Source organism: Lontra canadensis, unplaced genomic scaffold (assembly GCF_010015895.1).
Source record: "Lontra canadensis isolate GAN:19392208 unplaced genomic scaffold, GSC_riverotter_1.0 scaffold19, whole genome shotgun sequence".
NCBI classification, from domain to species: Eukaryota; Metazoa; Chordata; class Mammalia; order Carnivora; family Mustelidae; genus Lontra; species Lontra canadensis.
The window spans coordinates 23,536,557-23,561,189 of NW_022631013.1; the positions used below are offsets into that span (position 1 = coordinate 23,536,557).

The 24,633-nt window shown below is 41.4% G+C and overlaps 1 protein-coding gene across 2 annotated transcripts in view; it reads right to left on the reverse strand.

Annotated features, from left to right (window-relative positions):
* CTNNAL1 (catenin alpha like 1) overlaps positions 1-23,801 on the reverse strand; it is a 63,963-nt gene extending 40,162 nt beyond the window's left edge. For both annotated transcript variants that reach the window (XM_032860800.1, XM_032860799.1), the window contains exons 1-2: positions 23,599-23,801; positions 5,503-5,692 (exon numbers count right to left, since the gene is read on the reverse strand). In XM_032860800.1, coding sequence (XP_032716691.1) covers positions 5,503-5,692; positions 23,599-23,721 — 313 coding nt within the window. In that variant the 5' untranslated portion in view covers positions 23,722-23,801. The remainder of the gene's footprint in view (positions 1-5,502; positions 5,693-23,598) is intronic.
* Positions 23,802-24,633: the final 832 nt, after the last annotated feature.

A 24,633-nucleotide genomic window follows, 5' to 3' on the forward strand; every position in this document is an offset into this window, starting at 1 on the left:
TGGTATGTTACCTCCAAGACAGGTTTCTAAAGACACTAAGATAGCCATCTTGGTTGCTCCCTCTCTCTCTCAGGGAAGCGAGCTACCACGTTGTAAGCAGCCATCCCTACAAAGGGGCATAGACAGGGAGAAACTCAGGCCTCTGCCCAAAAACCAACAAAGAAGTGAAGCTGGCCAACAACCAACAGAGTGAACTGGAAAGCAGATCCTGCAGTCCAGTCAACCTTCAGATAACCACAGGCCCAACAGACACCTTGAGTGTAACCTTGTGAGATACTGACCCAGACCCCACTAGCTAAGCCACTCCCTGATTTCTGACCCTCAGAAACTACATGTGGTAATAAATGTTTGTGGGTTTAAGTTGCTAGATTTGGGTTAATTTGTTACACAGCAATAGGTTACTAATACAGTTTATATCACAAAATAAACAGAGGAAAAAAAGGTTAGAGTTAAACCTTCTTGAACACAGAAATGGGCAGGAGAAAAAGTATCAGTGTGCAATAGCTTTGAGGATAAAAATATTTCCTCTCGGCCTCTGGAAAATATTACTTTTTCCTACAGCTTTCAATCCTTAAAGATGCTACATAAGAGCCTGAACATATGGCATTATGTAACTTCTCTTTTTTCTGACTAAACCCAGGCATTAAACTCCTAACTACGTGGGATGATAACATTTGGTTAGTTCCACTAACATGGTCAAATTCTTCCGTAACATAAAATTGTTCAAAGTGTAGACTGCTCAGAAATTAGCTCCCTAAAAAAGTCACAAAGCTGTCCTTTTAGCTTCGTGGTTGCCATTTTTAACTTGTGTATGTAATTAGATTGTTGTGCCTTAATGTGAAAACCTGAAGTCAGTCAATATATTGCAAATATTTATTGAGCTCCCATAAAAAATATGGGACTAAGTAGACAAGTAAAAATGCTGAAGGGAGCCACAAATTGGGTGGAGTCAAACATTACAAACTTCTAGTTACCAAATAAGTCATGGGAATGTAATATATAGCTTGGCAACCATAGCTTAATACTCTATTACATGTTTTTTTTTTAAATATTGCATTTTTAAGAAAGAAAATCTTAAAAATTCTTAGTAAAGGGCGCCTGGGTGGCTCAGTGGGTTAAGCCGCTGCCTTCGGCTCAGGTCATGATCTCAGGGTCCTGGGATCGAGTCCCGCATCGGGCTCTCTGCTCAGCAGGGAGCCTGCTTCCCCCCGCCCTTCCTCTCTCTCTGCCTGCCTCTCTGCCTACTTGTGATCTCTCTCTGTCAAATAAATAAATAAAAATCTTTAAAAAAAAAAATTCTTACTAAACACATAAAAATTTTTTTTAAGATTTTTTTTTTTTATTTATTTCAGACAGATCACAAGTAGGCAGAGAGGCAGGCAGAGAGGGACAGGAGGAGGAGGCAGGCTCCCTGCTGAGCAGAGAGCCCAATGCGGGACTCGATCCCAGGACACTGAGATCACGACCTGAGCCAAAGGCAGAGGCTTTAACCACTGAGCCACCCAGGCGCCCAAACACACAAAATGTTTAACTGTGTATGAAGACAGATGTTAACTAGACTTACTATGGTGATCATTTCACAATACAGTTGACCATTCAACAATGTAAGGTTGAACGCTGTGGGTCCACTTATATGCAGATTTTTTTCAATAAACAAGGCTACTACTACAAATGTATTTCCTCTTCCTTATAATTTTCTTTTTTTTTTTTACGATTTAATTTATTTATTTGACAGACAGAGATCACAAGTAGGCAGAGAGGCAGGCAGAGAGAGAGGAGGAAGCAGGCTCCCCACTGAGCAGAGAGCCCGATGCGGGGCTCGATCCCAGGACCCTGAGACTATGACCTTAGCCGAAGGCAGAGGCTTTAACCCAGTGAGCCACCTAGGCGCCCCTCCTTATAATTTTCTTAATAACATTTTCTTTTCTCTAGCTTACTTTATTATAAGAATATATTATGTAATATGTACAACATACAAATTTTCGGATAATCAACCGTTTGTTAATGCTAAGACTTCTGGTTCAACAGTAAACTATTAGGAGTTAAATTTTGGGGGAGTCAAAAGTTATGCATGGATTTTCAAGTATACAGGGGTTGGTGTCCCTAACCTCTTTGTAGTTCAAGGGTCAACTGTATATCCAAATAGAAAAGTCACAGTTTGTTGTACACCTGAAACTAACATAACATTATAGGTCAATTACACCTCAATTTAACAAAATGTAAAAACACAATGAAAGAACTCAACAGAGGAGGAGCCCCTGGCTGGCTCAATCAGTGGAGAGTATGAGTCTTGATCTCAGAGTTGTAAGTTCGAGCCCCATGTTGTGTGTAGAGATTACTTAAAAATAAAATCTTTAAGAAAAAAAGAAAAACCTCACCAGAGGAAAGAAAAGTAAAAAACAAAAACAAAAACAAAACTTTAATGATAACTAATACTTATTGAATACTTTCTATGTGCCAAATGCATACATGCATTGTATCAAAACACTTCTATAAACACTAACAGGACCCCCATCTTATTGATGAGAAAACTGAGGTTTAAAACACTTTAATAGCTTGCCCATATCACACTGCTATCAAGTGAAGAGTTGAGACTGAAATCTGGGCAGTCTGACTCCGAAGTTCTAGTTCTTTATTACTACTTTACATTATTTCCCTCAAATAAATATTAAATTGTCCAAAGGAGACAGTAATCAACTATGGGCTGAGCGGGCCAGAAACATTTCAAGAGTGATTCAAGTTAAGTCTGAGATTTGTACGTGTTAAGAGAAAATAAGGTTTCCATACTACACAACTCCAGGAGGCGCCATTCTCATTCTCTTACCAGAGTGACAGAAGAGGTAGATCTCAAGAGGGGGAAGGGCACTTCAAAAAGAGACAACAGGTGGAGTCCATGACAACAGATGGCTTCCAAGTACCACAGTCTACAGGAGTGTGGGTCGGTGGACCACATCCTCTTTTCTCACCCTATACTAAGCACAGTGACAGCCTACAAAGCCCATAAGGTGAGTAGGACTCAGCTTGCCCTTTCATTCAAAAACCCCTACTCTTGCCTTAATTAAGGGCTGCTATAAAAAAAACCAGTAATATGTAGAACATCTCTACATTTTCTGTTGAATTGTCCATTGCATTATGTAATGTCTGTTGTATAAGCGCCCACACAATAATTTAGTGCCAGGAAAGAAGCTGCTCTCCACTTGACAAGCTGGTTTGTTTCCTTTCAACTAATGATGAGAATTATATAACCCTTTCTTTCCCACATTTGTGTCTTGCCTTCCAGGAAGTACAAAGATAAATTTCTTGCTTAATTAGAGTAACAATGTTGGTCGAAGTTTCTGACTTTGATATTTATTTTTATCTCTCACTGTAATGGATTTATTAAACATGTATCTTTTATTGTAAGCTACTTTAAATCCTCTTTACAACGTAGGCAAAATATAAATTATGAATAGAATAAAGCCTTCCATCCTTCCTTCCCCACTTGAAATCTATTCACTAGCACAGTGAATGGCTACAGACTCAAGAGTCAACTCAGAATTCTCCCTGCTTTTAACCAATAATGAAGTCTATCTATTTAACCATCTTAATGAATATTTCATGTACTCTCCCTGTTCTTTATTATCCCTAAGGCATTGCCTTGACTTAGCCTGGTTTATTGTAAAAAATTCCATATTAATCTCCCTGCCTTTATCCTCAACTCTCTCTAATCGACCCTTGTTTGTTCATTTCTTCTATCCTACCAAGAAAGATTTCTAACACAAAACTATGTCTCTTATCTGGCTGAAAATTCCTCAATCTGTCATCTATAGAGTAATACCTGAAGTCACTCATATAACATATAGGACCACGTACGATCTGGTTGGCCCCTCCATATTTCCTTGGCCTTATTTCACTTAGGATGATCCTCCAAACACACCTGCTCCTCCCTCAGGGTTGCCCATCTCAGTAAATGGCCACCATTTCCCTAGCTGTTCATACTTCAAACCTTGGAGTTATCCATGACTCTTCTTTCTATTACATCCCACATCCAAACTATCAGCAAATTGTATTAGCTCTACCTTATATAAAAAAAAAAAAGCCAAATGCAACCTGATTTTTACCACCTCAAACGCAATGACCTTATATAAGTCGCCACCATTCATCACTTGAACCCCTGCAACAACCTTCTAATTGGTCTCTGATTTCAACCTCATGCCTCCTAATATCTACTCCTCATATAGGAACCACCAGTGACTTTTTTAAAATATGAGATTATGTCACCAACCTGCATAAAGCCTTCCATTAGGCTTTGATACTTAGAACACAGTCCAAAGCTCCTGTCTTTGCCCTTCTAGAAGGCCATACCTGTTCTCACTCTTCTCCTTGCCAGAAATGCCATTCTTCCAGATAGTCTTCCATGTAGCTGGGACCCTCAATGGAGCAGACTCTGCTCCAATGCTACTTCCTTAGAGCGGCTTCCTGACCCCCTACCTCAATAATTCTCAACTGGGGGCCATTCTGACTCCATGAAGGACATTTGGCAATGTCTGGAAACATTTTTGGTGTCACAGTGGGGGAAGCGGGGAATCTAATAGCGTCTAACAGGCCGAAGCCAGGGATTCTGATAAACACTTTATAAAGCACAGGCCACCCCCACCCCCAACAAACTATTAGCAGCAAGTAACTATCCGGTCCCAAATGTCAACAGCATCAAAACTGGGACAACTTGACCTCTCTAAAATATACCTCCATTGATCTCTTAACCCTTACTCAGCTTGAGTTTTTCATGAATAACTATTATATATCTATTCATTTGTTTATAGTCTCCCTTACTAGAATGCAAGTTCTATGAGGGCAGACATTTGACTGATACATACACAGCTATATCCCTATGGCCTAGAAGAAACCCTGGCATACAGCCAGTACTCACCAAATCTTTACTGAAAGAACAAATGGATAAATTATACTTCAACAAAGATGAACTGTTTGTATCCATCAAAACACCCCAGGTTCTCTCGGGCTTTTGTGCCACCAGCTATAGAGAATTATGGGCCATTACAAAATTTGAAGACGCTATGATTTGTCTGCTATGAGTATAGGAATATGCTAATTTTTTAAAAGATTTTACGTAATGTCTATACCTAATGTGGGGCTCAAACATACAATCCTGAACATACTAATTTTTATTTCCATTTTCTACACAGTGGCAATTAGACTAATATACTCCTCGAGGCCAAAGTCCATGCCTCACATTCTCCTATATCTCTGGCATTTCAATGGTTAATGGCAAGAATGGAAGACAGTACCCTACCCAATGAAAGAATTCAATGTGTCAGATTTAGGATTTGAGCCAAGAGAAGTTCAATATTCCTGGAAGCTAATCCAGGCCTTTAATGTTGTAAGAATCTGTAATCACAGGCCTAAGACAGGTACCCACCTTTACTCAAAATAAGACAGTAATTTGTCATCATATCCAAAACAATAAAACTGGTATAAATAGGCATTAACATCAATATCACATACCTGCTTGTTTAGCTTCAATGCAGGCAATATTTATTTCTTCTTTCAAATCCCAGTTTTCATTGGCTATAGCTTCCCCGACTTTCACAAATCTTCCGACTGCCAAGTTGACCGCTTGTCCTACACGCTGAATTGCTTGCAGAGTTTTATCAGACTTTTTGGTATTATCTTTATGATTAATAAGGGTGGTAATCTAAAAATAAAAGATGAAAGCAACCTGATTAAAATTTATCTCAGCATCTTTTAAAGCTATATCACAAAGGCTAAGAAAATTAAGCCCAGCACACTAGATTAGGCCCAGCATATAGCAACAGTCTTTGGCCTAACAGACTAAATTCACACCTTTAATGCTTCAACAGAGACAACCAGCAAAGCATCCATCCTGCATCCCTCCTCAGGACGATGTTGTTTGTTTGTTTGTTTGTTTGTTTGTTTTAAATGTTTTTTTTAAGATTTTATTTATTTATTTAACAGACAGAGATCACAAGTAGGCAGAGAGGCAGACAGAGAGAGAGGAAAGGAAGCAGCCTCTATGCTGGGTGGAGAGCCCGATGTGGGGCTCGATCCCAGGACCCTGGGATCATGACCTGAGCCGAAGGCAGAGGCTTTAACCCACTGAGCCACCCAGGTGCCCCTGTTTGTTTGTTTTTAGGACAATGTTACTATTCACAACAATTCCAAGTTTACCTGATGACAGTTCCCGGGAACACACAGTTTCAGAAGCCCTCTAGATATTTCAACAAATTTAAAGACCAGGAGAAAAGTAGGAAAGGAGGGATCATTACATTAAAACAAAACAAAACAAAACAAAACAACAAAAAACCTACAGAAAACCAAAGCACTTCTTAGTTCTTATTGTGTACTAGAGATCTAGTTTCCTCTAATAGGGCTTGAGCTGCTGTGAGAGTAGAGATAGCACCGTATTCCCTTTGCATTCCACTCCATTGCCTAGCACAGTGTATAGGTTGTATAAAATAGTATGTGTGCCATACATGCTTACTGAATTAGCCAGGCATTTTTAAATGTCCATTGTCATCTATGTGTTACACTTCTCTAAGTGTTGTTGTAGACCCAAAGTAAATTAAATGCCAAGAGTTTTAACACTTGATTCCAGGCCTTGAAATAGAACATAAAAGGTGACAAGTTAAGATTGTTGAAACAAATACAAATCTTCAAAATGTCCCAGAGAATTAGTACGTGAATAATACTGACATAGAAAAATATTTAAAGACTATTACATGAAAAATATAGATCCTAAATAGGACATGTCCACTGAATATAACTATGAAATGATTTATGTACATGCATTAACAAAGACCAGAACAGAGAATTAAGATAAGAAGAAGGGAATGGTTCTTTGAGCAACTACCATGTGCCAGGCACTTTATATGTTACAGTATTACTAATTTAGAATTAGGAAGGCCTGGGTTTGAGCCTGGCTCTGCCACTACCAGCTAAATGCCCTAGGGAAATTTAATGAATCTCTCCAAATGTCCTCATCTGTAAGATTATTAATTTTTTAAATATTTCCTAGATGCCAGGTCCTGAAGATGTATCAGTGAACAAGACTAACACAATCCTGTCCCTACTCAGTTTACAGTCTATCAGGATAACAATAATGCAGTCATATACGATATATTTGTTGCACACCTATCATATGCCAAGTAAAACTTTAGGCAATGAAGAGAAAGCAAGCAAGAAAGGCCCAAACTCTCATTCAAGTGGGAGACAGGGGAGGCATGACAGTCAAGCAAATAGGTAAACAGAAAAATTAATGTAAATGCTATGCAAAATATTAAAATAGGATGATATGGTAGAAAGGATTTGTGTAGGTACATCAGATGAGTTGATCTTCCTTCTATGAGGAAATGCTATTTAAGCTAATATTTAAATGATACAAAGTAGCCAAGCTGGCAAACATCAGGAGACAAGGCATTCTGGGGAGAAGACATAACTGTTAAGAGATAGAGACAGGAAGAGAAGGAGATAGGGAGAGGGATAGGGAGAGAGAGGGGGAGAGGGATAAGGAGAGTGATAAGGAAAGAGAGAGGGAGAGAGGGTGGGGAAGAAGGTGTTCAAGGAATGAGGTAAGGCCAAAAGTAGTCAAAGAACCTGGGCAAGAGGACAAGTATAAAACCAATACCTCGCAGGTGGGCGGGGATCAGCCATGACAGGCTGTGCATTGGAGTAAGGAGTTTGTATTTTATTCTAAGTGTGACAGGAAAACACTGAAGGGTTACTAAGCAGGAAAGTGGTATAATTTCTGTAGTGACTTTTTTTAAAAGATTGATTGATTGATTGACTGATTGATTTGGAGGCAGGGTTTGAGGGGAGGGAGGAGCAGAGGAAGAGGGACAAGTAGACTCCGCAATGAGTGCAGAGCCCGTTGCAGGGCTTGATCTTATGACCCTGAGATCATGACCTAAGCCGAAACCAAGAGCTCAATGCTTAACCAACTGAGCCACCCAGGCGCCCCGTAGCTATTTTTTTTTTAAGATTTTTATTTATTTATTTGAGAGAGAGAGAGAGAGTATGAGAGAGAGCATGAAAGGAGAGAAGGTCAGAGGGAGAAGCAGATGCCCGGTGGAGCTGGGAGCCCGAAGCGGGACTCTATCCCAGGACACCGGGATCATGATCTGAGCCAAAGGTAGCTGTTTAACCAACTGAACCACCCAGGTACCTCGCCATTTAAGCTATTCTTAAATGTGTCCACAAGTTCTTCAGTATTTCTTCTTTTAAGAGGTAGAGCCTCATTCTCTCCTTAAGTATAAACTGAACTTAGTGACTCACTTCTAATGAGTAAAGTGGAAGCAATGGTGTACTTCTGAGAATAGGTCAAAAAACACATTGTAACTTCCATCTCTGCCCCCTCCTCAATCTCAGATCAATCACTCTGGGAGAAAACCAGCTATCATATCTTGGAGGACACTCAAGCAACTCTATGGAGAGACCCACAGGGGAATAAACTGAGGCTTCCGGCCAAAAGATAGTAAAGAACTGAAGACTCCTGGGGCACCTGGATGGCTCAGTTGGTTAAAGTGACTGCCTTCGGCTCAGGTCATGATCCCGGAGTCCTGGGATCGAGTCCCACATCAGGCTCCCAGCTCCATGGAAGTCTGCTTCTCCCTCTGACCTCCCCTCTCATGCTCTCTCACTCTGTCTCTCTTTCTCTCAGATAAATAAATAAATAATCTTAAAAAAAAAAAAAAAAAGAACTGAAGACTCCTGCCTACAGCAAGAAGAGTGAATATGGGAACAAATTCTCCAGCCTCGGTCGAACCTTCAGATTACTGTGCGTCCAGTCAACATCTTGATTTCAATCTCACAAAAGGCCTGAATCCAGAACTACCAGGTAAGCCATCCCGGAATTCTTGACCCACAGAAACTATGAGATGATAAATGTTTATTGCTTTAAGGCACTAAATTTGGGGTGATTTATTATGTATCAATAGATAACTGATAAATGTTTTGGCATCTGGAACTGGGGCAATGCTGTAACAAAACCCAAAATGTGGAAGTGGTTTGACATCAGGCCTTGGAAGCTGAGTGGACTTTGAGGAGTTAGTAAAACTAGAGAGTGCTGAATAAACTTTGTAGAAGTATGGTGACCACTGAGAAGCTATGGGTGAAGGCTTTAAAGAAAAGTGAGAAAAATCTTATTGGGAACTCGAGAAAAGAGGATCTTTGGTATGTAGTGATAGAAAATCACCCCCAGGAATGTGTAAATTAGAAAATATACCTAATGAACTGGGTGATCCAGCTAAGGAGATTTCTAGACAGATTTTGAAGATGCTTCTTGGTTTCTTGCTTAAAATGTAAAATATAAGATGTGAGACAGAAGCTAAAGGAAACACTGTGAAATAAAAAAGAAGCCAGGCCTTCTGGATTTAAAAATTCCCTGCTTCACCAGGAGGCCAATGATGCTAAATTAAGAATGGCTTCCAAGCAAAAACAAAATCTAGGGCACTGTCGGGAAAGCAAGGTCTAAAGCTGAAGCTAAGAGTGTGACTATAAAATCTTATGTTAAGATCTCAGGAAGATTCAAGGTGGTGCTCCAGAGATCCATTCGCTTAAACAACAGGTCTCCTTAGAAGTTTAGAGGTATTGTCCTCAGGAGCCCCAGCAGAAGCCCGGGTTAGAGCAGGGCTTATCATAAAGAGACTTGCGGGTATGGTTTGCCTAATCAAGCGAGCCCAATAAGATCCACAGGAGACCCACAAAACTTTAAAGATAATTATGTCAGGAGGAATGCTACCAGCTTGGACTGAAGGAGATCGATCAGTACGAAATGAAGAGAGGCTTCCACAGGCAGGGTGCAGGCCAGGAAACTGTGCAGCTACAAACATGGGCTACCTCTCATGAGGGAGGATGGCTCCAAGGGCAGTGCTAAGAGCCATGAAGAACATTCCCACACCTCAGGTCTTTGTCGTACTACTAACCTGTGTCTGGGTGGGTTTCGGAATCCTGTGAACCAGTGACTCCTATTCCTCTGTTTCCCATTTTCAAACAGAAGTATATGACAGTTATCCCACGCCCATTTTCCTGTTTGCTTTGTTTTGATTTGTTTGGGGTGGGGGGGGGGTTGTTCTAACAAAAATGTCTGTAACGATTATTCTCTGCCTATCCTACGACTATAAGCTGTGTGTTTGGGAGCAAATTATTTGTCGCTTTAGTTCACAGGTTTCCAGATCAAATGGAACTATACGCAAGGAACTACACCTAAGGAACTACACATACAAAAAGCCTCAACTGAATCAAAATTAGATGGCAAAATCTTGAATTTCCAGCGGATACCGTAGAGGGATGAGATGTTTGGGAGGACTGGGGTGGAGGTTGCTTGCAAATGGGAAGAGGTAAGCGATTTGTGGCCATCGTGTGAAGTGTGGTGATACTAAAGTATGTCCGCAAATTCTCTGCTATTCCTCCTTCAAGAGGTGGAGCCTAACTCCCCTGTCCTTGAGTGTGGGCTGAACCGAGGGAGTCACTTCTAACTTATAAAGCAGAAGTGACAGGGCGTTCCTTTGGAAGGCAGGTCACAAACACACACTGGTTTCCATCCTTCCCTCTAGGAGATTCCTCCCGCTACGGGGAAGCCAGTTACCATGTCACGGAGACACCCGAGCAGCCTGAAGCAGTCTGGCATGACAAAGAACTGAGCGAGGTCTCTGGCCGACAGCTAGCCAGCCGGGCCGTCTGCTCACAGACATGTGAGCCGTCTACAGCCAGGCAGGTGTGTCACTCACAAATTCCCGACACACAGAATCTAAGATAATAGATGTTTGTTGTTTTTAAACCATTAAGTAGCAGTAAACAACTAATAATAATACAATCTCAAATTTTTTTTAAAAGATTTTATTTAGTTATTTGACAGAGAGAGAGATCACAAGCAGGCAGAGAGGCAGGCAGAGAGAGAGGAAGGGAAGCAGGCTCCCTTATGAGCAGAGTCCAATGCGGGGCTCGATCCCAGGACGCTGGAATCATGACCCGAGCCGAAGGCAGAGGCTTTAACCCACTGAGCCACCCAGGCGCCCCTCAAATTTTTTTTTTTTAAAGAATACTCTCTTCTGGGGGAAGAGTGGATTGAAAAAGTGGCAAAAGTAGGAGGGAGACCAGTTAGGAAACCATCGCAATAGTCCAGGTAAAAGATGATGCCAGCTTGGGGCACATGGATGGCTCAGTGAGTTAAACATCCAACTCTTGATTTTGGCTGAGTTCATGATTTCAGAGTCATGAGATCAGACCCTGCGTTGGACTTCATGCCCGGTGTGCAGTTGGCTTGAGATCCTCTCCCTACTGCTCACACTGTCACTCTCTCTCTCTCTCCAAGCAGTAAATCAATAAAACCTTTTCTAAAAAATGCCAGCTTAGGGTGCCTGGGTGGCTCAGTTGGTTAAGCATTCTGCCTTTGGCTCAGGTCACAATCCCGGAGTCCTGGGATCAAGTCCCGCATCAGGCTCACTGCTCTTCTCCCTCTCCCACTCCCCCTGCTTGTGCTCTCTCTGTCAAATAAATAAATAAAATCTTTAAAAAAAAATTTTTTTAAATGCTGGCTTGAAATAAGGCAGCAATAGTCAAGAGAATGGAAAACAGATAAACTGGACTGCCTGATGGATTAGATTGGTATCGTCAACGATGAACCTTAAATGTGTGGTAGAAGAAACAGGGTGCATGGGCATAACATTAACATCTCTACTTGGCAGGCACAAAAAAAGTGTTTTTGAACAAACAATGTAATTTAATCCTCACAATAAGCTTAGCATGTAGGTACTACTTTATCCCCCTTTTACAGAGAAAGCAATAGACATTACAAGATGCTTATTTAAGGTCTCATAGCTATTACAAGGTAAAGCCAAGATTCACAGTCAGACAATTTGACTCTGAGACCATACTTTATTTTTACTGATATATAACTTACACATAACACTGTGCAAGATTAAGGTGTACAGCGTGATGATCTGATGCACATATACACTGAAAATGATTCCACAATCAACTACAAATGATGACCAAAATAGTGAACACCTCTATCACCCACATAATCTTTCTTTTTGGTGGTCATAAGAACATTTAAGATCTAGTCTTTTTTTTTTTTTTAAGATTTTATTTTTATTTATTTGACAAAGAGAGAGATCACAAGTAGGCAGAGAGGCAGGCGGCGGGTGTGGGGGGCAGACTCTCCGCCGAGCAGGGAGCCCAATGAGGGGCTCGATCCCAGGACCCTGAGATCATGACCTGAGAGGCAGAGGCTTAACCCACTGAGCCACCCAGGTGCCCCTAAGATCTACTCTTTTAGCAACTTTTAAGTATATAATATGGAGCTCTTAACATACAGTCACCATGCTGTACATCAGATCCCTAGAACTTACTCATCTTAAAACTGGAAATTTGCACCCTTTGACCAACATCTCCTCTTTTCCCCATTAGGTAGCCCCTCACAACCACCACTGGACTGTTTCTATGGGTTTGTCTTTTGTAGATCCACATATAAGTGAGATCATTTGGTATTTGCCTTCTCTGATTTATTTTACCTAGCATAATGCCTTCAAGGTCCCTCTGTGTTTAGCAAATGGCAAAATTTCCTTCTTTCTCATGACTGAGTAATATTCCATTGTATATTTATACCACATCTTCTCCATCTATTTATCAATAGAAGGCCACTGAGGTTGTTTCCATATCTTGGCTATTGTGAATAATACTGCAATGAACATGGGAGTACAAATATCTCTTCAAGATCCTGATTTCATTTCCTTAGGATATATACCCAAAAGTGGGATTACTGAGTCATATGACAGACCTATTTTTTTCTGTGGAGCCTTCATGCTGTTTTCCATAGTGGCTGAGCCAATTTACATTCCCATCAACAATGCACAAGGCTTCCCTTCTCCAAATCCTCAACAACAATTGTTTTCTTTTCTTTTTGATAACATCCAATTCTAAGAAGGTTGCGGTGGCATCTCATTGTGGTTTTGGCCTAGCTGCCTTGATGATTAGTGATGCTGAGCATATTTTCGTAAATGTAGTAACCATTTGTATGTCTTCTTTCAAAAAAAGTCTGTTCAGGGGCACCTGGGTGGCACAGTTGGTCAAGCATCTGACTCCTGCTTTTGGCTCAGGTCATGATCTCAGGGTATGAGTTCAAGCCCTGTGTGAGGCAGTGCAGAGTCTGCTTAAGACTTTCTCTCCCTCTCCCTCTGCCCCCCGACCCTGTTCCCACTCTAACAAATAAATATTTTTTTAAATGTTCAGAATTTATTAGTTTTGCTTTAGATTTTAAGATGTACACATAAAATTGGACTACCTTTCATTCCCTTCACACCCTTACCTGAGGCAGGGTTTGAAGTGAATCCAATACCTATCAGATAAATAGTATACTGTATCTTTCTGGATTTGCCTTCTTTGTTGTTAAATTTTATCAATTTGAGATCTACATTGATATATGCAGATCTAATGTATTTATTTCATATGAATCAGTCACAATTTATTCATTCATTGCCCTACTAATAGGCATTTTGGTTGCTTTGAGTTTTTGTTCTTAAAAGCAGTTCTGCAATAAACAAAAAAATGTTCAGTTCCTCTGCCCATTTTTAAGTGAGATTTTCTTCTTGCTATGGAGTGGTATAAGCCATATATATATATATATATATATATATATATATATATATATATATTTTTTTTTTTTTTTTTTTTAAAGCTAACCTCTTATCAGATAGATGGTTTGCAAATATTTTATTCCATTCCGTAGGCTGTCTTTTCACTTTGTTGATTTCTCCTTTTGGTGTGCAGAAGCTTTTTGGTCCCACTTGCTTATTTTTCCTTCTGTTACTTGTATTCTTGTTGTCATATCCAAAAATCACTGCCAAGACCAATGTCAAGATTTTTCTCTTGTCTTCCAGGAGTTTTACAGTTTCAAGTCTTACATTTAAATCATTGATCCATTTCCAGTTAATTTTGTGAGTGGTGTAAGACACGGGTCCACTTTCATTCTTTTGCATGCAATGATCCAGTTTTTCCAACACCACTTATTGAAGAAACTATCCTTTCCCCATTGGTTATTCTTGGCTTCCTTGTCAAATACTATTTTACCATATATGTATGGGTTTATCTCTGGCCTTTCGATTCTGTTTCATTGGACTACATGTCTGTTTTTATGTTGGTGCCATACTGTTTAATTACTACAGCTCTGTAATATAATTTGAAATCAGGAAGTGTGTTACCTCTAGATTTGTTCTCCTTTCCCAAGGCTGTTTTAGCTAGTTGGGAGTCTTTTGCACTTCTGTACAAATTTTAGGATTGTTTTTCTATTTCTGTAGGGAAAAAAATGCTTTTGGAATTATGATAGAGATTGCATGAAATCTACAGATGGCTTTAGGTGTTGTGGACATTTAAAAAATATTAGTTTTGGGGGCACCTGGGTGGCTCAGTGGGTTAAAGCCTCCACCTTCCACTCAGGTCATGATCCCAGGGTCCTGGGATTAAGCCCCACATAGGGCCCTCTGCAGAGCAGGGAGCCTGCTTCTCCCCCCCCCCTCCCTGCCTCTCTGCCTACTTGTGATCTCTGTCAAATAAATAAATAAAATCTTTATAAAAAATATATTAGTTATTCAGATCCATGAACATGGGCTATCATTCCATTTATTTGTGTCTTCAATTTCTTTTACCAAAGTCTTAACAGTTTTCAGTGTACAGATCTTTCATCTCCTTGATCAAATATATTTTTAAGTATTATTTCTGATGCTGTAGTAAAAGGGATTATTTTATTTCTTTTTCAAGTATTTTGTTGTTAGCTTATGGAAACACAACTGATTTCTGCATGTTTACATTTTTTTTCCGGCAACTTTACTGAATTTGTTTATTGTGTGTGTATATGTGAAGTCCTTAGGAGTCTTTGATCCTTCCTCACACCAGAGAGACCCTAAGGAACTCTTTGTATGTACCACCTGAAGAACAGAGCACTTAATCACCATTGACTATTGCAAACAACTAAGAAACTCTGGAGTGAAAAGGAGTTTAAGTTGTGTTTATTACCAAAAGCTTTAAATTTTCAATTGTATAGAGAAGATCAGCAATTAGACTAAAATGCCAACTATAGTTAGTTCTGAATCACACATTTTGTTTCATTACAAGCATCCTCCCCAGCGTATAATTACATGTAGCCATCTTCCTTTTACTAGAAGCAACCTGAAAAATGTTTAATCCAATACAGGTTGTTTAATCCAATACACATTTGAAACTGACATACACAGGAGCCAAATCAATTTACAAAATTCCGTATTAAAAGGTCAGTTTATATCCTTAAATTATTCTCAAACTTTTTAAAAGAGAAGTTCAAAAAGTTATACATGTTGATTACTTTTAAAAAAATGGGAAATGGGCTCTCTGGGTGGCTCAGTCAGTTTGGCTCAGGTAAAGATCCCAGAGTCCTAGATTCAAGCCCCACATTGGGCTCCCTGCTCATTGGGGAGCCAGCTTCTCCCTCTCCCTCTGCTGCTCCCCCTGCTTGTGCTCTCTCACTCTGTCAAATAAATAAATAAAATCTTTAAAAAAGGGAGGGGGATATAGAAAGACTAAAGAAATAAAAATTACTGATCATCACACTACCCCAGGGGCATTTTGCCATAATTTTGCTCAGTCCTGTTTTATACAAACCTAAACACACAGTTTTACAAAACTGAGATCAAACTTGAATTTTTTTGTCATGTGAAAAATAAGACTAGATAGCATTTAACACTCAACAAATATTAATTAATTTAATGCCTATATCTCTAGGAGGCATATACTATTATTACCCTCATCTTACAGATAAAGACCTGAACTTTGAAAAGGTAAAGAATTCGCCCAGCGTCACAAAGGCAGTAAGCTGTCCACGCTGTTGGTAACTACACTGCTTCTTCCCTCCCAGGATTATGCTAAAGATCAGGGAAAAGACAGTTGGTGAGAGTGTCTTGTAAATTATAGGTGCCACATAAAATTTTAGCATTATTCTACAAAAATAGGAGGCATATTAAATTGGGAGTCACAACCCAAAGATGCCCTGACCCCAGAGTCAAGAATATGCCTGAAAGAACTGGAAAAAAAGAGGGCAGAAAGGCATCCCATGGGGAAGAAAGAGCATCTGATACACTGAAGAATTCTGCTGTGGAATAAAAGAATAAGAACTAGGGCTTATTTGATACGTTCTAACAAAGGGTGTCAAGAAGTACCAATCTCCAGCAAAGTATATCCTAGCAGTTAAGAACATGAACTCTGGCTTATTTTGCCTGGGTTTGAATTCTGGCTCTGTCATGTGACAATGTGGCAAGTCATCTAACCTTTCTGTAATTCCATGTTCTCATCTGTAGAAACAGAAATAATAATAGTACCCATTTCACAAGTTCATTGTGGGGAGTACATCAGTAAATTAAATAAAGTATTTAGAATAGTGTCTGGCATATAGTAAACATTACATAATTGCTAGATATTACAGTTTACATTTCTAGAATCTCTCTTCTCTCCTCATGTTTGTGATGTTATTCTTATTTTCTAGAATAGCTCACAGTAATCTCTTCATTGAAATAGATTTTCTTAGTTTACTTATTTTGTGGGGAAGCAAAACAACTAGTAAAGACCAGGAAGAAAAAAAATGGTAGTAGCCCAGATAAAAGAACAATGGCTTAATAAAAAAAAATAAGGGAGTCAGCCTGGTACAGAGAAATTTGTCTCTGGACTTAACTCATTAGCGAGTTCTCAAAATGATTACATATAAAAATTAGAGGTGCCTGGCTGACTCAGTCGGTAAAGCATGTGGCTCTTGATCTCAGGGTTGTGAGTTCATGCCCCATGTTGGGCAAGGAGCCTTAAAAAAAAAAAAAATGGCTAATCAGCTATAGAAATCATCCATGGTTTGAATGGAAGTGTGGAAGTATGGATAAAAACACCAAATTATGGCAGTTGCTTTAAAAGAATCAGAATAAATGGGGCTCTTTCACTTACTTTATGTGTTTTATGTTTGCAGGTAAAAAATACACATAAATTCTCATACACAAATTAGCAAAGAGGGACCCATACATTCTCTATTCATCTTCAATTACTGAGACAAGGATCCTGAAAAGCCTACAGGACAGGACAGAGAGAAACGGAAAGGCAAGGTGAGCTACCTTAGAAAAGTGAAGGGTCTGTACAACGGTGAATGCAGTAAATCTATCACAGACAGGAAAAGACTAGTGGGTGGTAGAATAACATTCCACACCAGGGTGGAGTATGTGGCAGACATCCCTCTTCCCTTCCTGGGATAAAAACGTTTTAAGACTGGGAGTGGGCACTTTGACAGGAAGAATAAAATGATTATTACCTTTTTTTTTTTTTTTTTCCAAGCTGGGCTTTAAAAAGAGCCCAGCTTTAAAAAAATTTTTTTTTCTTTCTTTCTTTCTTTATTTGAGAGAGAGAGAGAGCATAAAGAAGTGGGAGGGACAGAGAGAGAAGCAGACTCTCCACTGAGCAGGGAGCCCAAGACAGGACTCAGTCCCAGGTCCACGGCAGACACTTAACTGACTGAGCCACCCAGGCGCCTCAAGAACGATATGATTATTAAAGAACGTACAGGATTTGTGCTTGGGACCTAACCCAGGGCTTTTAAACAACTCTCTGAGTTAGAAAATATGTAACAAATGAGTATATATAACATATATATGCAAGCATAAAGAAATGGAAGCCATAAGCACCCAGCACCAAGCTTAAGAGAACATTACCATTACCTCTGATAATCCAAATGCCTTCTGGGCCCCTACCTTTCCACATCACCCACCTCACTCTCCCCAGAAGAAACCACTGTCCTGATTTTGTGCTCATCACTTCATTATTACTGTACAAATGTTATATCCTTAAATGATAATGGTTTCATTTTGCCTGCTTTTGAGCCTTTAATTTTTTTTCACTCAACATTATATTTTTGAGATTCAACCATACTGATAATTATAGCTGTGGTTCATTCATTTCACTGCTGCCCAGTATCTCGCTGTACGAACATAACACAATTTATTTAAACATCCTACTGTTAAAAGACATTTAGGTAGATTTAGGTAGTTTCCAGTTTGGGGCCATTAGAAGCAAAAAAAAAATAAAAAATAAAAATAAAAATCAACATTTCAATTTATGTCTCTAACACACATGCAGGACTTTCTCTAGAGGGTATGGATTTTGGAGTAGACTTGCTGGGCCATGGGTAATACCACCTTCAAGTTTAGATGACATCCAACTGTTTTCCAAAGTGGTGTACTGTTGCCATTCCCGCAGGCTCCACATTTCTCACCATTACCTGTTCTCATTGTGGTTTTAATTTGTACTCCCCTGATTTCTGATAAAATTGAACATCTTTAACATTTCTTTTTGTCACCTGTTTCCTCTTCTACGAGATGACTATTTGTACCAATCTTTAATAGGTAATTTTTTTTTTATTTTTGATTCACTGCCGTCCTTTATTTATTCTGGGCACTACCAATCATCTATTGGTAATCTGTGTTGCACTCATATTCTCCCATTTCATGGCTTATCCTTTCAGTTTTGGTAAACAGATGTTCTTCATTCTGACGGAGTCAGATTTATCAATCTTTGTTCAGAATTTTTACTTCTGGTATATTAAAAAATCACTTCCCACCATGAGGTGATGAAAATATTGCCCAGTTGTGGGTTTTTTTTTCCTAAAAGTGTTACATGTTTTTCACTTTCATATCAATGTCCTTAATCTCTCTGGAATTGATTTTTACATATCGTGTGGGACAGGCTTCCAATTTCATGTGTTATTATTAGATAACAATTGTTTTAGCCCCATTTTTTAAAGTTTTTCCTTTCCCCACTAACCAGCGGTGCCAATTCTGTGATTTATCAAGTTTCCATATATGTGTGGATCTGTTTCTAGGTTCTCTGTTCCCGTTCACTGGTCTATTGCCTTAATTATGATTGTTTTAGAATGCCTTGAAATCTTCCCACTTTGTTTCTCTTCTGGCTATTCTTGGCTCCTTGCTCTTTCATATAATTATATGAAATTATAATCACTTTTTATCAAATTCTATTCAAAAATCCTGTTGAAGTTCTCACTGGAATTGTATTAAATTTATAGACTAATAGGGAAAAATTGATGTGTCTATAATATTAAGTCAATCCAGTCATAAACACAGTACTTCACTCCATTTATCTAGATCTACTGTGGCTTTCAATAAATTTTTAAAATTCTTGGGCTACCTGGCCCGCTCAGTGTGTGGAGCATGTGACTCGTGATCGCGGGGTTTTGAGTTTGAGCCCCAAGTAGGGTGTAGAGATTACTTAAAAATAAAAATCTTTAAAAAACATAAAAATAAAAAAAAAAAAATTGGGGCACCTGGATGGCTCAGTTGGTTGAGTGACTGCCTTCAGCTCAAGTCATGACCCTGGAGTCACAGGATTGAATCCTACATCAGGCTCCCTGCTCAGCAAGAGGTCTGCTTCTCCCTCAACCTTCCCCCATCATACTCACTCTCTCTCATTCTCTCTCTTTCTCTCTCTCAAATAAATAAATAAAATCTTTGAAAATTTTTTTAAAAATTCTTTTCACAAAGTTTGGCATCTCTTTTGCTATGTATATACTCCTAAGAACCTCATTTTTGCTGTCATTTTTATTCTAACTGGTGGGGTTTTTTTAGAATTACCTTTTTTTTTTTAATTAAAGTAGAAAAATGCAGTTGACTTTAGTACCCTCCATTCGGTGAATTTACTAAACCTCCTAGTTTTTATGATTTATCTGTAGACTCTTGAAAGTTTTGATTTTCTTCTCTCTTTACAACTTTCACTTCTCATCTCATCGCGCTGGTTAGGATTTGCAGTACAGTGTTGAGTAAAAGCTGCAACAGCACACATCCCTCCTACTTCTGGTTTTAAAGGAAATGTTTTGTATTGTTTTGTTTAAGCTTTATTTATTGGAGAGAGCGCAGGAGCACAAGAGAGCATGGGGCAGAGGGAGAGAGAGAGAGAGAGTGAAGTTCAAGCCAACTCCCTGCTGAACATGGCCCAACTTGGGGCTTGATCCCAAGACCCCAAGACCACGACTTGAGCCAAAATCAAGAGTCAGACGCCTAACACACTGAGCCACCCGGGCACCCGGTTTTCTGCAGATATTCTTTATCAGGTTAAGGAAGTTTTTTCTTTTATTACTGCTTCGCTAAGTGTTTTTATCATGGTTATAATTTGGACTTAACTGAGCATCTACTGATAAGAACATGTACCTTTTCCAATATGTGAATGCAGAAAATAATACACATTTGTCTCATACTAACTCAATCATGCATTCCTAGAATAAGGCCAGTAACCCAGAACTTTTTACTTGTAAAGTCAGAAGAGGTTGGATGGTATCTGCTTAAAACTCACTAGATTTTATGATGTTAGTCTTACTTGCTCACCTCAAGGCCCTGTCTCCTCTACAGCACCGTTCCTGACTCATCCATGCCTTCTCTGAGCTCTTAGAGCATTTACTATTGATGTTATTCATTTGATACTTGGCATGTGTTAATTTGTATATGTCCTGTCTCCCAACTGGACTACAAGTTCCTCAAGGAGCACTATTAAGTACACAATAAATGCTTACTTAAAATATTCTTGTGGATAAAATAATGAAACATGAATTGGATAATAATGCAGCATCCTTAAAAAATGAGACTTCCAGGGGCACCTGGGTGGCTCAGTGGTTTAAGCCTCTGCCTTCGGCTCAGGTCATGATCTCAGGGTCCTGGGATTGAGCCCCGCATCGGGCTCTCTGCTCGGCGGGGAGCCTGCTTCCCCCTCTCTCTCTCTGCCTGCCTCTCTGCCTGCTTGTGATCTCTGTCTGTCAAATAAATAAATAAAAATCTTTAAAAAAAAAATGAGACTTCCAGACATGAAATTTCTGGAAAGCTGAAGTTTTAATCAGCTAACAGTCACTGAAACATAAAAATTACTCTGAATTGTACTCCACACTGTCCTGCTTTGCTAACATATTCCGGCCATGCTTTACTCATTTCTTGATTTTAAGCAAAGTCGACTGTTATTTGTTGAGTACAGTCAATCATTAGGAATGTCAGTTATGGTGCTGTGCTAAAGATACAGCTGTGGATACATAACATGGGGGATGCAAAACCTCAGCAATGACCCTGAATGATTCTTTAACAAGGAAGAAAAAAGAAAAAAACAAAACTGGCATTTTTTTCCCCTTTAGCACTGACCTCTAGTTAACTCTCAGCAGCAATTCACACATTTCCTCCTCCACGCCACCCTCTTTTATCCCGGCATTACATAATGCAGAGCTGTAGGACTGATCCATTTTTAGCAGTGATACTGTGAAAAGTTGCCATTTCTCCCGATTACAACTACTTTCCACCTTGTTTTTCCATTGTGGACTCCCTTCTCTGTACCTACCACCAGCTGACCTCATCACTGCTTCTAATCTCTAGAGAGAGAACACGGCATATGGTGTAACTAAGAGCACAGAATCTGGAACCAGGATGCCTGGGTTCAAATGCTAATTTGACATTTACAGTTCAAAGTCCCGGGATAAGTTACTTAAACTCACTATTCCTCAGTTTTCTCTTCCATATAACGAGAAGAGACACATATCTACCTCATAAGATTGATACAGGAATTTTTTTTTTAAAGATTTTATTTATTTATTTGACAGACAGAGATCACAAGTAGACAGAGAGGCAGGCAGAGAGAGAGGGGGAAGCAGGCTCCCTGATGAGCAGAGAGCCCGATGCGGGACTCGATCCCAGGACCCTGAGATCATGACCTGAGCCGAAGGCAGCGGCTTAACCCACTGAGCCACCCAGGCGCCCTGATACAGGAATTAAAGGAGTTAATATTTATAAAGTGCTTAAACCATGGCCTAACATATAGTAAGCAACACACGTATTGTTAAATAAATGGATAAAATACTGTCAAGTTGAACTTGACATATCACTCCCTTATCACTCTTAACAACTACTCCAGTATTTCTCATTTTGGGTTGTGGTTGTATTGTTGGTAGTGGTGGCATTCTTTTGGGGAGAGGAGGACAGTGCAGATGTTATTAACTGATCCTGGTACTCCTTCTCTCTGGTCAGTGCCTCCATCAGACATGGAAGGGAAGAGCGGGGAGGTGTGTCAGGTGTACTCATTCACTGTTATGTTAGCCAAGCTAAAGTGAGCACCGGTTTAAAAAAAAAAAAAAAGGCTGTTTATTTAATCAGCATAACAGGAATCTAGGGACATGTGTGACTACTATTTTCAAATATTTACAGGGCTGGGCTGGAGAAGAGACAGCATTTAAAATTCTATGGAACAGGGGCGCCTGGGTGGCTCAGTGGGTTTAAAGCCTCTGCCTTCGGCTCAGGTCATGATCCCAGAGTCGTGGGATCGAGCCCCGCATCGGACTCTCTGCTCAGCAGGGAGCCTGCTTCCTCCTCTCTCTCTCTCTCTGCCTGCTTCTCTGCCTACTTGTGATCTCTGTCCGTCAAATAAATAAAATCTTAAAAAAAAAAAATTCTATGGAACAGCTACAGGCTCCCCATCACTGAACATGTTTAAGCAGGAGACTGGTGACCAGGTGTAAGGATGCTGTAAGAAAGAATTTTTTAATTTAGAGTCAGATAACCTTTAAGATTCCTTCTACCTCTAAAGTCTTGGCAATACTCGCGTTGAGTCATCAAAACATTACAATCTAGTTGTGAGTCACACATCGCCAACGCTCTCCTGAAGGCACAGAATTCTCCCCTCCTCACGGTGCTTGGCACACTACAACAGATCGAGGTGAGGAATTCTAGCCCGCAGGCTGCGTATAACTCGACTCACAGCAACAAAAACTTCTCTAAAACTCAGCGCGTCAATTAGCTGATTCCAGACTTCTGTTACGACCAACAAATACAATAAAGCATACATCCCAGACGGGATTTGGCAGAAAGATGCGTGTCCGGATTAACTATCAGACAGTGCTTCGCTGCACTCTTCCCAAGCCAGACAAAAGCGGCCCGAAAGGGAGCCGCAGTTAAGGGGCAGGGGCAGGCAGGGTGGCCCGGGGTGAACGGGCGCCCAGCGAGCCGACACGCGCAGGGGACAGGGACAAAGGCCTCGGGGAGAGCACGCTGGACTTGGAGGCCGGCAGGAATGCCCCAGCCGGAGCGGCCAGCAGTCGGGGTGTGGACTGGGGCTGCAAACGTGTGGGCCACCGCAGGGTCCTCTCTGCCTCGGGGAAGCCCGCGCGGGGCTCCTCGCGGGTCCGGGGGCCTCCGGAGCCACAGCCCAAGGCGGGTCGCGCGGGGCAGGCCGGGCGGCGCACCTGCCTGCCGGGCTCTCGGGTCCGCACCGGGGCTCCCCGTCCCTCCGCCTCCCCTGCCGCGCAGCCCCCTCGGCCTCGCCGCGGGATTTCGGACGGACCAGACCAAACGCCGAAGCCGCAGTCGCAGCCAAGGCCGGTCCCCAAGCTTCAGACCCGCGGCCCGACCCGACGCCACAGTCCTGCCGCAGAATGGGGGGCAGCGGCGGCCTCCCGCCGGGCCGACCCGACCCGACCCCGGGCCGTGCAAGCGGCCGCCGCCATCGCGGGCCGCGGCCGGGGGAGACGAGGGGCCGCGCCGGGCGCCACTTTACCTGAGAGACCAGCGGGAGCAGCGTCTGCTCCACCGAACGAGTTTTGATCTCCAGTCCCGAGTCGAAGGCGAAGCCGGACTGGCCGGCGCCGCTGACGCCGGCCGGGCCCGAAGAGGCGGCCATGGCCCTCGGCCCGTCGCGCAACCGGGACGCCGCGCCACTGCGGGCCTGCCACCCGCCAGCCGGCACGCCCGCGGTGGCGGCAATGCACCCGCGCCGCCCGAGGCCCCGCCCCCGACCGGGCCCCGCCCCCGGGGCAGCCACGCCCCCACGCGCTCGGGTCTAGGGTCGGTGCTGCAGCCCCGCTAGGTCTGTATCGCTCCAACTCCCCCGCTCGGAGGGATCAAACCAGGCACCTGCGGGCATCCCGCGGCTGTGTGGCCTCCTACTGGGACAAGGACAACTATCTCTAGAAGCCCTTTTCGTCCTCCTGGTAGGTGACTAGTCTTAACTCCGAATTCCCACGATGATTTCTAGAAGCTGAGCTAACTGGTGGAGCAGAACCAGTCGAGCCTGTAGGAAGGGTCTTCTACCGAGGCAGGAATTTTACCGGTAAAGCTTCTTTCTGGAGCTTTCCAGAATGTCCCACATTCCCCAGGCTCCCCTTCTGACCCTCTTTCTCACAATTCGGGCTGGGTTGAAAATGAAACATTTGATAATGCAGCCGTAAGGAGTACCTGTGTACTTGGCAAGGGGGCAGTGATTTGGGTATCTTCCAGGCTACTGTTCAAAATTACTCTTCAAAAGGAAATTAACTAGGGCATATGGAAAACTTCACCTACTGTTCAACACTATTACATTTAAAAACCTTTTTGGGCGCCTGGGTGGCTCAGTGCGTTAAGCCTCTGCCTTCAGCTCAGGTCATGATCCAGGGTCCTGGGATCGAGCCCCACATCCGGCTCTCTGCTCAGTAGGGAGCCTGCTTCCCTCTCTCTCTGCCTGCCTCTCTGCCTACTTGTGATCTCTCTCTCTGTCAAATTAATAAATAATTTTTAAAAACTTTTTTTTCTTAAGTAGTCTCCACACCCCCTGTGG